General features: G+C 36.1%; 1 protein-coding gene across 3 annotated transcripts in view; it reads right to left on the bottom strand.

Annotated features, from left to right (window-relative positions):
• Positions 1–2454: 2454 nt before the first annotated feature.
• smpd3 (sphingomyelin phosphodiesterase 3) overlaps positions 2455–17559 on the bottom strand; it is a 50121-nt gene continuing 35016 nt past the window's right edge. For 2 of the 3 annotated variants that reach the window (XM_051884206.1, XM_051884207.1), the window contains exons 4-8: positions 12875–13036; positions 11568–11657; positions 8528–8591; positions 8291–8453; positions 2455–6685 (exon numbers count right to left, since the gene is read on the bottom strand). In XM_051884206.1, the coding sequence (XP_051740166.1) occupies positions 6584–6685; positions 8291–8453; positions 8528–8591; positions 11568–11657; positions 12875–13036 (581 nt within the window). In that variant the 3' untranslated portion in view covers positions 2455–6583. The remainder of the gene's footprint in view (positions 6686–8290; positions 8454–8527; positions 8592–11567; positions 11658–12874; positions 13037–17559) is intronic. The other variant, XR_007928292.1, reaches the window with a different exon arrangement.

The raw sequence follows: 17559 nt of genomic DNA, 5'->3' as shown, positions 1-17559 counted from the left end.
AAACTTAAAATCTTTAAGTTATGTTACTCTATTGATTGACTAAACCAACACTAAAATATAAGTGAATTTAACTCAATGTATATGAGTTTACAGAACTCATACTTATTTGTTTTAAAACTTAAATGGTTTACTGCAGTCGGTTTCGGCAAATGGTTTGCGTCACCATAACTTAGCGGGTTGTGTAATTGACCCTTCGCAAAGACCCCCCTCCTGACTGCTTTGTTGGACAAAATGGTGAATTCTGAGTTATGACTGGTTGGATCGCTTGTCAATCAAACTCCCGGCGAAGGGTCAATTGGTATAGGATTGTTGTATTAACCTGTGTGTGTGTTGAGTGTTATTTCCCTTCTAAGAGCTGAAGACCTTTATTGACCAGGGAGACGATTTTCCCCCTTTTAGGTGGTGGTAGTGTTTACGTGGTATTTTGTATTGTTTGATACCTGTGTCTCCACTGGGTAGGGAACCTGGGTAAAGTCTTAAGGGTAAATTCCCAAGGTGGCATAGTCAGGCATTATTTCTCAATTTTGTTTAAATACATTTTGTTAAATTTCATCTGGGCCATACCGGGCCCCGGCCACACAAGCAACCCGCCATTTTCAAGAAAGGGCTTTCTTTTTTGTCAACACTTGAACCATTAATACTAACACTTACTATTCTATTTATTTATTTTTTAAAAACATTGCTATGTGTACTGTGCTAGACTAGTCACAGCACTTACATATTGTTGCCCTATTGTTGGTTTGATTGTTTCTATTGTTCTCTTCTCTTATAATTCGCTTTGGATCAAAAAGCGTCTGCTAAATTATTAAATGTAAATGTAACTAGATACTTTGTGTGGCAACAAGCCAAGTATTCTGATTGTAAGACAATACTAAATAAGTACAGAAAATCAATTATGATTACCAGGTTGTTGTAAGTCTTCATGAGTCACTTTACTCATAGTAGATTGATTTCAATTTCATCAGATTTGTAAAGAGAAAACCAACAAGAATATTAGTTTTAGTTCCTTTAAACGTGTGTCCTTTTAGAATTCTATTTTGATTTCTCGTGCACCAGAGAGAGGAAAATATTACAACAGCGAAACAGGAAAATGCGTCAAATTACTAAGAGAGGAAATGCACAACTCTGACACCTCAAGCAACACAAACATGAAGTGTTTGTGATGAATTACAATTAAAATGAATTAAAATGAATCAGGCTGCTTCCATGTGAAACCATGTTATCCTGTCGCACATAAGGCCAATGTTACATCAGGTAATAATTATAATATACGGATAACATATTCATTCAGATTAAGTGCAAGTAATTAGTTACACATTCATTGGCACAGTTACAGTTACAGTCAACTTACAGTTCCGTAGGCTAATTAAGTCATGTTGATGCAATTTTTGTCCACTCTAATAAAAATAATCCCAGTTTGAAAACCACTAAATTAGATCATTTGGCCTTTAAGAAAGAAAAGGCCATAGCTAGTATCACATCCTCTTTCGGTCTACCATACTGACAGAGACAAATCATTAGTCATTAGAAGAGTTCTTGCTCTGACAAAATACCAAGCACTTCTGCTTGAAGACTAAACTACCTATTTAAAATATATATTTGGAGGTTTGTCATTGTTTTTGTCTTTTTTTAAAGAAGGAAATAATAGCTCCGGTTTGAGGATGAGGTAATTTAACGGTAGGGTATGTTCTTTAAATTTATTATCATATACATTTGAATCGTAAATGGCCCTTATTTTTATTGTATGAAAACCTGCACACCCAATCATCCTTAAGCCAACAATGGGTTCTTCCTGAAGGGATGTTGCACTCACCCTGTAACCCCGAACTGCTTCCTGTGGAATTTTTTTAGATCTACAAATAGTGTAGAGTGAAAGTTTTGGACAGTACACCAAAGTGTGGGATCACAAATCTTTCATGGAAAACCATTTTTTATTGTCATGTACTTTTGAGTATTAAAATCCAAGCTTTCTCAAAGGAATTTTTGGCTTTTATGAAGTCCTTTTACAGGCACTTGGGTTTTAATAATCAAAAAATCCTAAAACAAAATCGTCAAAAAATATTAAGCAGTGTAACTGTTTTTTAACATTAATAATAATATGCTTCATGAGCAGCAAATCAGCATATTAGAATGATTTCTGAAGGATCATGTGACACTGAAGACTGGAGTAATGATGCTGAAAATACAGCTTAGCATCACAAGAATTAAATACATTTTAAAATATATTAATATAGGAAACATTTAAATTGTTATATTTAACAATATTACTTTTACTGTATTTTTTTTAAATCAAATTAATGCAGCCCTATGGTGAATAAAAGAGACTTCTTTCAAAAACATTACAACTCTTACAAACCGCAAGGACCGAGCGTTATATTCATGGTAATTCCACTTGGAAAACGTGAAACAAAACTCCTTGAATTGCATTTTTAATGAATAATCAAACACACACACTTTGAATCAAAGAGGAATTTTTTTAATAAAAAGCAGAACCAAAATGCAGTTATAAAGAGCTGACACTGAGAAAGCTTTTCCCTTTCCATTTTCCCCTTGAGAGCCTGACCAGCCGAAAGCTTGTAGTAAGCCGCATTCCTCGAATTAAAAAAACAAAAAAACAACAAAAAAAGTATATAGTCTCAAAAACAATATATAGAGAACAGTAAGATCTTAATGGACAGCGATGAGAGTGAGAAATTGTGAAGCTTCATTATTTCACTGCATGCATCTCTACTACAGCTCTCCCTGTCTGACCCTTCAACAAAATTATGCCAGTTTAAATACAATGGGAAGAGTTTAACCTCAGATTAAATGATCAGGGGTTCCACTATCATTAGTAAGTCTATTTTGCACCCTGTGCTCCCTTATAAGCATTAGTACTGGTGGATCTGGAAAGGGTTAATTATTATGGCACACTGACCTGATTAAAGAGTGATACGCATGGTTAAAATTAGTGGCGGTTGGGTACATTGGGACTAGATAAATGCTGCGTTCCATTCAAAGTTTGATGTGGGATGTTCTTATAATTGGCATCCACAACCACTATTTTGGGGAAAACAAGCCATTCCATTGAACAAATGATGGAATAATTTGTATAATAAATAAGTGTGTTTACATAGACTTTTCACAGTTTTCTTAGAGGATATATGCAATACAAAAATTGGCCTTTAAATAAAAATGCTAAAAAAATCTTTCATTCATTATAAAAACTACTGACAAAACTCATAAACATGTATCTTTAACTACACGTTTTCATATAAAAAACCGTAAGTAACTATGCTGATTTAAATCTCACAGTTGGTTCAAAGTTGTATATGTTTGATTCACTACAAAGAATGGACTCAAGAGTCATTCATTGGGGAATTGGACCTCCCTGATCGCACTATATGTTTTTGACTTACTAAAAAGAATTGACTCAAAAAAGTAATTTATTTGGGAATTGAACTTCCCTGGTCGAGCTGTATGCTTTTGATTCACCAAAAAGAATCAACTCAAAAGATTCATTCGGGAATTAGACTTCCCTGATCGCACTGTATGTTTTTGACTCACCAAAAAGAACTGACTCAAAAGAGTCATTAATTTGGGAACTGAATTTCCCTGGTCGAGCTGTATTTTTTGATTCACCAAAAAGAATCAACTCAAAAGAGTCATTCATTTGGGAATTAAACCTCCCTGGTCGAGCTGTATGTTTTTGACTCACCAAAAAGAATTGACTCAAAAGAGTCATTCATTTGGGAATTGAACCTTCCTGGTCGAGCTGTATGCTTTTGATTCACCAAAAAGAATCAACTCAAAAGATTCATTCGGGAATTAGACTTCCCTGATCGCACTGTATGTTTTTGACTCACCAAAAAGAATTGACTCAAAAGAGTCATTAATTTGGGAACTGAATTTCCCTGGTCGAGCTGTATGTTTTTGACTCACCAAAAAGAATTGACTCAAAAGAGTCATTCATTTGGGAATTGAACCTTCCTGGTCGAGCTGTATGCTTTTGATTCACCAAAAAGAATCAACTCAAAAGTTTCATTCATTTGGGAATTAGATTTCCCTGATCACACTGTATGTTTTTGACTAACCATAAAGAATTGACTCAAAGAGCCATTTATTTGGGAATCGAACCTCCCTGGTCAAGCTGAATGTTTTTGATTCACTAAAAAGAATCAACTCAAAAGTTTAATTCATTCGGGAATTAGACTTCCCTGATCACACTGTATGTTTTTGACTCACCAAAAAGAATCGACTGAAAAGAGTCATTCATTTGGGAATTGAACTTCCCTGGTCGAGCTGTATGTTTTTGATTCACCAAAAAGAATCGACTCAAAAGTGTCATTCAGTCGGGAATTAGACTTCCCTGATCGCACTGTATGTTTTTGACTCACCAAAAAGAATCAACTCAAAAGAGTCATTCATGTGGGAATTGAACTTCCCTGGTCGAGGTGCATGCTCTCAAAATATTTTTCATGGAACATTTTTTCCTGAAAAGTTTTAGTTGGACATTTATAATGTTTTGTTTAAATACTTGCTACTTGCACCTGGGCAGTGATGACCTAATGGTTAGAGATTCAGACTGGAAACCCAAAGGTTGTGGGTTCGATTCTCAATACCGGCAGGAAATAACTTCTTGAGCAAGGCACCCAACCTCTAGTGTGTGCGCTAACTGGATGGGTTAAATGCAGAGGACAAATTCCGAGTATGTGGTATCATACTTGGCCTTCACATGTCACTTTCACTTTACTCTCTGAAGATTCTGAAACATTCCCATAAAGTTTGTAAAAATATAAAATGGAATGTTCCCTTTACAATCCCATAACCAATTTAAAAAAAAAAACAAACAAACAAAAAAAAAAACATTTAAAATACTGGACATTTTAAACATTCAGAGAACATTAAAAAATAATGTTCCTATAACCTAACTGAAATGTTGGAGAAACATTCTTAAAACATAAACTGTAATGTTGTTGATTCACTAAAAACCCCCACCTCTTAAGAGTTACTCACCGCGCACTGAACCTTTCAACCCGATATTGGAGAAATACTTCTGTCAAATTTAGCATGCGATTCTTCAACATCGGAGGAAGAATTCTTGTGCGAAAACCGTTAATACCATTCGGTTCTGGTATTTCGGTGGAGTTCTCTTGCACTTTCAGAATTGAATGGAACACAGCATTTGTTATGGTAATGAAAAAGATGTTTATAGGCATACTGATTGGCCAATTAGTCTGTCAGTCAAAACAGGGTGGAGCTCTACACTAGGGTGCTGTAAACCTCTAACACGGCAAAAGCAGATAAATGCATCATGGGGGATGTAGTCATTTGTAAAAATCACATATTGTCAAATCTACGAACCATAGTAATCATAAGAATAATGATAATAATAACAATAATAGCAATAATAACAACTTATAACGAGAATTTTAGAGAGTATAAAAGCAATTGTGTTAACACATGAAGAGCGAGCTTCGGTGGGTCTACCCAGGGTAGTTCTTGGGGTACCGTTGCCTGATAAGTGTGTAAACATTTGCAGGGGACGACAATCTTGGCTCAAATGTAAACAGTGAACACTGTGATGCCTTTTACAACACCATTCTCCTGTGATGGAGCCACAGCAATACTGCAAGAAGGAAAAGTATTATGGGAAGGGGCTTGTGTGTTTTTGTGAAAAATAGCCTGTGTTAATTGCGTCTGGGAATTCACGTCAAACATGCAGGCCATGACAAACATGGCAGTGCACTGAGAAACATGCATCTACCGAGAGTTCAGGGTTAAATCCCCAACAATTGCTCAGTTTTCCCATAGTTTGCAGCAATGGCGCCACTGCCACACTTCAGGGCTTGATCACTGTATCCCAGCGGTCAACGAAACATGTTCTTAATCATTTTACTTAGTGTTAGATGAGGCCATACAATGCAACCTTGATCAGTATTGTATATCAGTATATAAACTCCCTAAAAAGATGGCACGAGGCCATAGAAACCTTAGAAAGACATTAGAAAAGAAAGACACTTGCTGAGGTCTTTTGAAGAACGCTGAGGGATAGATCTTGCGGTGGACTAACTTTAAACACACAGACGTACATGTCCTTGTCCATATTGTGTGACAGGACGACCGGAATAGTCAATGTACGCATACTCCCATGCAACAGCCTTGATTCGAATATCCGGGTCATGGCACCAGAAAATGGCCTCCACCCCTGTAAGGGCCCCAGAGAAGCTTCAGAAGTGCAAAGGTGAGTTAATCTTTAATTTTGTTCTTCAGTTCAGATGTAAACATGGAGAGTCCAGGGGTGGATGGAGAACCATGGTCCAGAAAATCACACACCTGCATGCTGCTTTCAGCTGATTGGTGGTTTTCTCCTTTCCTCCACCCCCCTCTCTCGTCTATGCTCTCCATCTATGTCGTCCATTATTTTTTACGACTTACCAACCCTCTCAATCACCCTGCCCTCATCTGTCTGGAAGCCTGACGAATGCCTCCTCCTGCTGTTTTTCCTTTCACTCACTTCTCTCGCTCTCGCTTTGCCTCTCCCCTCCCTCTCTCTGTGGCATTGATTTTTTTTTTTTTTTTTTTTTTGAATTATGGCCGGGTCCTAAGTCTCCTCTTCTCCAGTAGACACAACCAATCTTGCAGCCACTGAGAGGTGGTCAGTCAATCCAGCAAGTTGAGTGATGAAGCTGAACTCCTCTATATCCTGTACAGGGTGATAGATCAAGCCCTTAATAACTATTAAAATAACAGCAAAAATATATCATATAGCAATTTATACCTGTGAATATTTGAATTGAAAGTGATGTGTCAGATACTATTTATCTTTTTAGATGCTGTTCCAACTTTGCTCCATTGGATGGCACCACAGAGTTAACTATAACTAAACATATAAGTTGACTGCCTGACATGAATACTGTAGAGTAGTTATGCAAGAATGAAGCTAAGTAACATACTACCCTTACTATTTATGCACTATAGTGCATATACTGTGCACAGTAGGCACATTTCTGCATGCATAATACCTGTGAGAATAGGTTTGCCGAAATGCTTGCAAAGCACACTGTGTGAAATACTGTATCCCACAATGCAAAGCTCTCAACTTGACCTTCCATTTCAAGTGTGATAAAATAAAGCAACAGATGCACTGTAACAAATTGCTTAATATATTAATATTTATCATTTATTTGATTTGAGATAGGGCTGCACGGTTAATTGAAATTAAACCTCACGCGATTTGGCAATTGGCGGCTAAATGCTGCTCCATCTGAAAGCCAGAGGGCGCTCTCCCGCAGAAACTTCAAATATGCCCCGCAGAAGTACGATAAAAACACATGTCATTCCAGGAAATCCCTATGGCCATCCTACTATCGCTGAATAAACAGAACATTGAAATGCTTTGATTAATTAAACATAACTAATAAACACACGACTATGACAATATATGGTTTATCTGAGTTCTTCAAGCCTTCTCGGGTCTTTTCATGTTAATAAAGTATATTTATAATGCAATGCTAATCAACATAGCCTTTATCACTGTATAGAATACTATGAAATAATATGTTGTGTGTCTTATTCTGTGTAAGAAGCCACATCATCTTACAGAAGGATGTTATTTCAAACACTTGACTGACATTATGAAGTGAGTTAGGAGTGAAAACATGTTATTAAATGTCTTTTGTTGGACAAGAGTTTCATAAATGCTTCTCATGTTTGGAAAGATGTTTGACATGTTGTTTTTTAAAATGCACATTATAAGCAACTCAAACTCGCAATGCTTTCAGATGGAGCAGCATTTACTACTAATCACAGAGCTGTGCTTCACTGACAAGTTGCGCATAAAAAGTAAAAGCAGCCTTTGCGATTTCATAATTGTGCATAAGTGCAATTTCGGGTTAATTTCGATTAATCACGCAGCCCTAATTTGAGATTAACCGCGGTGCAAGTGCGTGCTGAACCATGGCCGAAGAACAGTACGTTAGTTTTTGTTTTTGTTTTTACCGAGAACCATTACACCCCTAGTCTACTGCATTGTGGGATATGACACAGAGTTCTGTTGTTTAGTACACATTTTAGTAAATGCATTCTGGTTATTCTATTCATCAAGAAAAAAATTACGCAATGTACACTGTATATGTACAGCATACCACCATGGATATGCTACTCAACAAGAAAGCCATTTTGTTTATTGACTTCCCATGTGCAGTCCCATGTTTTTGCATTCACTGTGATTTTTAGTTTCAGTTAATGTCAAGTCATTATTTGCATAATGCACATGAAAAGAGAAGTAGGTGTAGTAATCATAACTCACCACTTTCCAGTCCGGTTGCAGGCCTTCCTCTTTATAAAGTATGTAATCGATTCTCCTGCCGTTGCCCTTCAGGGGGATTTTGCGCCCCTTCTGGCTAGGACAATGGTTCTTGCTTGCGGGGAACACCAAGTACTCTTTTCTCCCCTCTTCATTCTCCATCACTCTGTCAGAAAAATGCTAAATGACTAAATGTTTACCGTGAATCTATATATACACACGTATTTGTGTTCAGCTTACTTTTGTAGGCTCTCTGGTGAGCTGACTTCCTCATCATATAGCCCACTCGTGTCCAGCAATGTACCTGTACAATATGCATATGTAAACAAACACGTACACATACAGGTTATATATATGAACTGGAGATAATGGGCCACATTTACTAACAGCTTGCACCAGCACAAACCCTCTTTTGCCATTATAAAACTACTGTCAGGCTGATCTTATTGCATATGTATTTGTAGGAGTTTCCCTTTCAGACGCAAGATTTATGAGAGGAGAGTATTTAAAGGTGCAGTGTGTACATTTTAGCGGCATCTAGTGGTGAGGTTGCGAACTGCAAAAAATGATGCACACCCCTCCCTTTTGGAGAAGGTACGGTGGCCGTCTGGCTGACACAAGACAAAGATGTCTTCGTCCGAGAGAGCAGAGAATACCCTGTGTGAAGCAATGAGGTTTCTTCTTACTACTTTGTGGGTATTCAACGTAGTGACGATCCAAGCTGCCTCTAAAAACATGAATGATTTAGAAGAACAACAACATAGTGACTAAACGCGCTCTGTAGAGTGTATGTCCATTTAGGGCTGCTGTAGAAACATGCCGGCGCATAATGGCGACTTGACATGGAGGGGGAACCCGCAGTGTATGAGATAGAAATGGCTTATTCTAAAGTAATAAAAACAATAACGGTTCATTATGTAAGGTCTTTATGTACCACTGAAAACATAGTTATGTATATTATATTGCATTTCTATCAGTAGATCCTCAAACATTTTACACATTGCACCTTTAAATGAATCATGCAAGGTGATTTACTACGGTTTGCGCTAGTCAATTTACTAGTATTTATTTACCGCCCAAAAAAGCATGTCTTACTAGACGCTAATTTGCACTGGTAATTCTTGGTAGATTGCTAAGTTGCCCTGTTTAGTAAATCAGGCCCTTAGATTTTTAATATATTTATATCCTGTGAGTATGACTACTGAAAATCCTTAAATTGTTGAAGTAGCAGATATTTGACATCTATGTGCACTAAAGGTCTCTTAAGGGTAAGACCAGACTGAGTAACACCAGCATTAAAATTAGCTCAAGGGAAATCTGTATGAGTCACGACTGTGGTCCTGATATGCATATATACATGATTCTAATTGGCCATCTCCACCCAAGCATTTCCTCTAATTTTAGCATAGCCAGATTGATAGTTCCAGTACTTTCCATGAAGGTGCTCTTTTTGACCACTGTTTTTTTTACTTCTGAATCCCAGTGCATTTCTAAGGGCATAGAAAATATAATATAGCAAAGTCAAATAGCAAAATGAGTACGTACCTGTGTGTGTGTGTGTGTGTGTATATTTATATATATATATATATATATATATATATATATGTGTGTGTGTGTGTGTGTGTGTTTAATAATGTTTATATATATATATATATATATATATATATTAATAATGTAATAAAATGTAGTACATTGTATACATAATATAGAAAATATTAGTGATGGGTGCTTTTGAAACACTGCTTCGAAACCTTTATGAATCTTTTGTTTCGAATCATTGGTTCCGAGCATGTTTCAAACTGCCAAAGTCACATGATTTCAGTAAACGAGGCTTCGTTACGTCATAACTGTTTCGAAACGTTTCAAAATTTCAATGGTTCACCGCTGATTCACTGAGATTCGCCCCCCAGCATTGAACCCTTGAACAAGTTTAAGTGTCAATGGTTTTTACCTGATCTCTGATCAGTTTTATGCACTTGTAAATGTTTTAATGAGACATTTGTATAATTAAAAGGAACAATAGCAGTTAATAGTCTCTTATTGGCCTGTTTAGCTGAGCCATCCATAGAACAAACAAAACAAGACCTGAAAATTGATAGAAGAACATATATTACACAGACACTTAATATCTAATGATATTAGATGATTAGTTTATTAATTGTATTTGATAGATGATAGGTGTTTTTGTTGCATTTACACTGTTTTGACCGGCAGGCGTGTGGCGTTTCAAACGCTTTGAAACAGTGAATCATTTGGCAAAGCAATTGGTTCAATTGATTCAAAGCTTTGAAAACCTTTGTTTCTCCCATCACTAGAAAACAGAAAACATTATACCAAAATGTGTGTGTGTGTGTATATATATATATATATATATATATATATATATATATATATATGTGTGTGTGTGTGTGTGTGTGTGTAACAAAATTGTTGTCTTTCCATTACATTTTTACAGATAGTGTCAATCTTAATACCCTCACCAGGCCTTGAACCTCAGAGGAGAGAAAAAACAGGGTGTGCTATAAAGAAAAGTGGATCACGCCCACAAATGGTGCCCACTAAAATCAGAAGTGTCATTAAAAGCCTGCACTCTGTTAGATCTATTTCTGAAGTGGGGCTGGGCAAGAACTTCTCTACTGTGGTCTCCTGCCAGCTCATCTAGTGCACCATCTGCGTGCGGCCGCGGTGAGCACAGGCGTGTGACATCTAATTTAGCTCATGGAGGCAACTTTAAAATCTCACACAAATTGAGACACTTGTGGAAAAAAAATATCTAGTTACCATACTGCAAGCGATGATTTATTTGTGTGTCTGGAATAGGTTAAAAAAAAAAGAAGCTATAATAAGTTTTTTTTAATCTATTAAATATTTAATAAAACTATAAAATATTTAAAAAATATATATATAAAAATAAACTATTTAATAACAAAACATAACATATAATAACATATAAGTATTAATATATACACTTACATTATACTTTTTCCTTGAACATTAAAATCTTGATGTTGATATAACATGCACATGAATGTTTTTGTATCAGCTATTTTTCTGTAAAATATAAATATGATCGATAGATATATATCTGCACTATAGATCTATTTTTCAGCACTCTCCTTTCTAGATATGGCATTTGCATGCAGTTCTTGAAAAACCCACATTGGTCAACCACAAGTGCAGATCTCTATCCGCTAACCCACAACTCCCAAGCATTTATGACATTGCCTGCATTTTTTTTTTTGTTTTATTTGTTTATTTTTAATTTTTTTATTGAACTCACCTAAGGCCCATGGTTTGTCCTCTCCAGGACCAAGACGACAGGGGTCTTTATAATGAGTGAAGAGGGAATGCTGTTGTTCCAGCTTATCTTCTGAATGACAGAAACATGGTGAGACGTAAACAGAAAGGGTTTCAGAAAGCGTTACATTGCCTCCTTCTGGTCATACACAACAAGATAGTTCAATGTTGGTCACCTCCTTCCATTATTTTAAGTAAAATAATATTTAACATTCAAAGCAATTTTACAAGATACCTTAGAAAAGCTGAATAAGCTGAATTATTCTTATATTATTATTCTGAACATTATATATTATTGTTATATTATTATTATTATTATTATTATTACTACTACTATACATTATTAAATATATTATTATTATTACAAAGTGCATACAGTTCTGGCTCTAAAATATGATGTAAAAAAACACAAAAAATGTGAAAGATTAAAATCTTTTTATTGTAGTTCTTCTTCTTATTATTATTAAAATTATTATAAAAAATACAATTGTGAAAAACTTGGAAGAACTTTTTTTTTGCAATAATAATAAATAATTCTTCTGCCAAGTTTCTAAATATATATTTTAAATATATTAACAACAGTTATAAAAAAGCTATTCTTATTAAAGTTACTATTAATTATTATTATTATTATTATTATTAGAATTAATAAAACAAAAAACTTGAAAGAATTTTGCAATAATAATAATAATAATAATTCTTCTGCTGTTTCCTTCACATTTTTAATTTGTATTTTTTTAATACAATAACAACAATAATAAAAAAGCTATTCTTAATAATGTTACTATTAATTATTATTATTATTATTATTAGAATGAATAAAACAAAAAAACTTGAAAGAATTTTGCAATAATAATAATAACAATAATAATAAAATTAATACTACTAGTAATAATTATCATCATCATTAATAATAATAATAATAATAATTAATAAAAATATAATAATATTATATTAATACTAATTTGAATATTAATGTCTTTTCTCACGAGTTTTCCAAAAAATGAACCAACTGAGTCAAATTGGGATTGTTGATTGATGATAAAATATATTAAACCCAGCTGTTATACCCCCCCCCCCCCCCCCCCCCCCCCAAATAAATAGATAGATAGATAGATAGATAGATAGGCAGATAGATAGATAGATAGGTAGATAGATAGATAGATAGGTTAAAAACAAATAGACAAATAAAGAACTGAAGGACATCCTAAATCTGCAGATTCCACGTAGCCTGCTTATTGCTTTAGTATTAAAACCCCCAGATGTTTTTAAAGAAGAAAATGCTGGTACCCGAGGAGCAGTTGTCAAAGTTGAGGTCTCCGAGGATGACGTCGAAGGCCACCTGATCTTCCAGAACCTTCTCCTCGTCTGTGGGACCCAAGGTGGTCCTCCTGAACTCAGCGCCCCACTCCAGCAGCATGTCTAACTGCTCGCAGCGCACCGATGAATCACCTGAGAGAGGAAGACAGATTTACACAAACAATAGCAACCAAGACCTAAAATCTAATAAAAGCACGAATTTCATTTTACGGAGGGTTTTATTCAATAAAAAGTGCACGGATTGCATTGTGCAAAACAACTCATTTGATTTCGCTGTAATATAATGAAATAGCGTCGCACTGAGGTGCATCCAGTTTATCACATTTTCTCCACTCGTTCCGAGGCAGTAATGGCAGATGTAGCAATTTAATGAGGCCAGGGTGGGAAAACAGAGACAGGAAGAGCGCAAGAGAGCAGTGAAGCATAGAAAAAGAGGAGATGTTCTGTAACATCTCCTCTCTGCTTTGGTGGAGCTGACAGTGGCCGGTGTAGAAGAGAAAAAGAGAGAGAGGAAGTGAGACAAGAGAGAAAGAACAGCAATTTAATTGCAAACCTCAAACACTTGCTGAAGTTAGAAGTGTGTGTGCTGCTGATGGTAAAAAATAACCTTTAAAAAAATCTCTTAAAGGTGTAGTGTATAATTTCTGCACCTCTAGTGTTACCAAATGTAATTGTTAAAACAATTACTGTTTACTTGATTACTTAATTCTAATTGGACAATCATGGCATTCTGCAGTCATCTATTTTCAAATAGTATATTATTCACTTGTAATGTACACTACCATTAATGGTAACCTATAACGCCTCCTTTTACATGTATTATAGCTTGTCAAATTTGCCCCTATTTGGGTGTGAGCAAAAACACGCCATTTTTGTGTGTGTCCCTTTAAATGCAAATGAGCTGCTGCTCCCGGCCCCCTTTCCAAAAGAGGGCGGAGCTTTAACAGCTCACGCTTCAGTTGCTCAACAACAAAACTGGAGAATCTCATGCAGCCAAAATGACAATTGTCAGTAAAGATGTTCAGTCTTTCATTGTTCAAAATTGTCGGACACTGATGTTAATCTTTTGTGCAAATGCAGCGTTGAATTGACCCTCGTTTGTGAAGCAGTCCAGTGTAAAATGACGGCCTGGCAACAACACTCTACTACAACAACTCTTCCTCTTCTCTAAAGCAGCCCAACAGGGCCTCACCCCCTTTTGTTGCGTGTTCTCGGGGGCAGGGTTTATGTAATGTCACTAACCCAGGAAGAAGCTCATTGTAGTCCCTACCAGCCGTTTGTTGTAGTCCTTAAACATTGAATTCTTTAAAATAAAAAATCTCTCTTTGCATTGAGCTTTGAGCATTGCAACTTTGCAGATGTTGTGTATGCTCAAACAGCAACATTACACACCAACTAAAGTTAAAAAAGTGAAATCATTATCAAGGACCCCTTTAAAAAGTTTAGGGTCGGTAAGATTTTTTTATGTTTGTATAAGAAATCTCACCAAAGCTGCATTTATTAAATGAAAAATGCAGTAAAATCTGTAATATTATGAAATATTAGTTCAATTTAAAATAACTGTTTTCTATTTTAATATATTTTAATCATTACTACCAGTCTTCAGTGTCACATGATCCTTCAGAAATCATTCTAATATGCTGATTTGCTGCTCAAGAAAACAGTTGTGCTGCTTCATATTTCTGTGGAAACCATCATACATTTTTTCAGGATTCTTTGATAAATAGAAAGTAAAAAAAAAAAAAAAAACAGCATTTATTTGAAATAAAACCCTTTTGTAACATTGTAAATGTCTTTACTGTCACATTTGATCATAGGCGTAATTTGCGGGTGGGACGGGTGGGACATGTCCCCACTACTTTTTGCCAGGGGCGATATTGTCCCTACCACTTTTTGAAACATCTCGCGGCACGGATGTATCTAATACAAAAGAAACATCTGTAGTTGATTAGCAATTCGTTTGTGTTAAATAATAGGCGATCTGGCACTGGGATGTGTTGTTTTTGAAATCATGTTGAGTGCTCGTTGCCGCTGTTATTAGTGGCACAACAGTGTTCTCTTGGCGCTCGTGCACAGTTTTCACATGGACGAGCGCTTCAATCACTTAACGCTTTTGCAGCCGGAGACTCTATTCGTTCCGGTGAAATCACAAAACAAAATGCACATAAACGTGCCCCTGCTCTTGATATACAATCACCGATGAACATCTTTGGTTTTAGTGAGAAAAAACTAAAATAAATTATACGCGGGCGGATTAGAACCCGGAACCTCTGGCACGCTGAACAAAAGTTCTACCACTAGTCCATCAGGACAATCCAACACCAAATGTGGATCAAAGTATTTATTGGCTAATGTAAATACCCTCAAGACTAACAATATATTGTATTATAGTAGATGTAAGAACAAAACTATCATATTAAACATGAGGTCTATGTCAATAAATTTTGTGCATTTATTATTGTAATGATACAATTACAATACACCCCCCCCCACCACACACATTACTGTCCCACCCACTTTTTAAAACAAAGTTACACCACTGCATTTGATCAATTTAATGCATCCTTGCATTCAATTTCTTAAAAAAAACACACAAAAAAAAAACAAATCTTACTGACCTCAAACTTTTGAACGGTAACAAATGAGAAAATGCACATTCATCTGGTAAATGTCACAAAATAAACTCCTTCAAGATCATACAAGACCGCTTCGCTTTGTGTCAGGTTTTATTTTGTGTTTTTCATTATTCATTTTTTTAGTTCTCTCTGAAAAAAATAATAATAATTGAGCCATAGGTGAACAATTTAGAACTCCATTATACATAAAAGAGCAGCCAATGAGCCATAAAATTTCCTTCTAGGCTCCTTGAAATCTCAAAAGAAAAGAAACCACATTTCGGTATTTCCAAGGCAAGTAACCTCACATGCAAGTGTGTACATCAGAAGAATAACTTAAATCCGCCTCTGCACTGTCAAAGTCTATAATACACACTCACATACAGTGTGTGACAGGGGAAAACATGCAACTGAGAATATCCAGAGACGCGCTGTCTCCTCTATTAACTGAACTACACTTGTCCCTGAAAGTCCCTGCCCAGCATCATCTCCAGCATAATCAGGTTTCTCTTGCCTTCTTCCCCGTTTCTTGCCTCGTTCCCTCATGTTTCATTTATCCTCCTGAAATAGCCCCTGCTCTATAATTAGAACGGGTTGCAGACACACGGAGGCGTAGGTGGATCCCGGAATAGCAAGTGTGTCTTTGTAAAAAATGAGCGCTAGAGACCGTGAGCCTTAAATAGGGCTGACGCCAGGAACGTCGAGAGCCCGTCGTCATGGGAACCGGAGCCCTGTGGGCGAACGGGATACGTTGATTAATCGGAGCGGAGAACAAGGGGTCAACATGCAGTGATGTCACAGGCCCTGCATGTGAAGTGCCGATTCAGGTGTGTGTGCATGACACAAGCTACTGAGATAAAGCAGAGAAGACTCGTTTTTTATGGTTCACACAAAAACGCACACATACACATAACCGTTTCCCTGCTCTATGTGGAAATCTACTCAGATGTGTGGCGAATGAGCTGTAGGGTCGGGACAAGCCTGTCAGGATCACTCAGCATCAGCGCTCTAGTCAGAGTACCGCAACTCCACTGGGGTTCATGAGTGTGTCTAAAACCTGAAAAACCCACATTGTGGGAACCTTGTAGTTCTGACTACAAAAAATAGCTTCACTAATTAACAACTATTTTAAAATTATAATTAGCTTAATTTAAGAACTTGATTTGAGGTGAAATCATTTGTAAAAATAAACATTAAAAAACAACATAATAATTACAGATTTAACAATTCAATATTATAGATAGTTTTTGTGATATAATACTCATAATCAGGGCTTGACATTAACTTTTTTGCTCACCAGCCACTGTGGCTAGTGGTTTTCCAAAGTTACTAGCAACTCAGCATTTTCACTGGCCACAATTTTGATATCGATACCATGGGGAAAATCTGCCATATAGATATTTTTAATATTATCTCATAATTTGGCAGCAGGTATATTATGCTGCTGTCACTTTAAGACCTAACACCTGATCCATTATACTGTTACACATGTGTTTTCTTTCTCAACTGTTTACGTTCACTTAAAACATAATTGACTGAGTTTACGTGAATACTTGCCAAGGCCGGCATTTTGACATTATTTAGTGTGTATTTGACTTTAAGCGCAATAAGCAACTAAAAAGAACTAAATGAGTAAAATTATGCGCAATAAGCGCAATCCCACACCAAAATTCAAGCCCTGTTACACCAACAATATTCATCCGGAGCAAATGAAATGAGTGAGTGAGGGGCGAAGCAGGTTTGTGTGTCAACTCGCAGTCTGAGAGATGAGAGAGTGAGAAAGTGCAGCTGGTATCATGTATCTATTCTGCGGAAAATGAGTATTGGAAGCGTTTCAGAAATTTCAGTATCTATATGTATCGAAAAATCAATATTTTTAACAACACTACATTGCACTTAGTTTATTATTTCAGATGGCTTTTTAAAAGACTACAACTGTATATATGTAAAAATATATATGTATATATTATAAATATAAAATTCAACCCGCCAAAGTGGCTAGTAGGAGTGACTGCGGTACACGCCACTGCTGAAATGCTG

Source organism: Ctenopharyngodon idella, chromosome 24, assembly GCF_019924925.1.
Source record: "Ctenopharyngodon idella isolate HZGC_01 chromosome 24, HZGC01, whole genome shotgun sequence".
NCBI lineage: Eukaryota > Metazoa > Chordata > Actinopteri > Cypriniformes > Xenocyprididae > Ctenopharyngodon > Ctenopharyngodon idella.
This window is presented reverse-complemented; position numbering and strand designations above follow the sequence as displayed.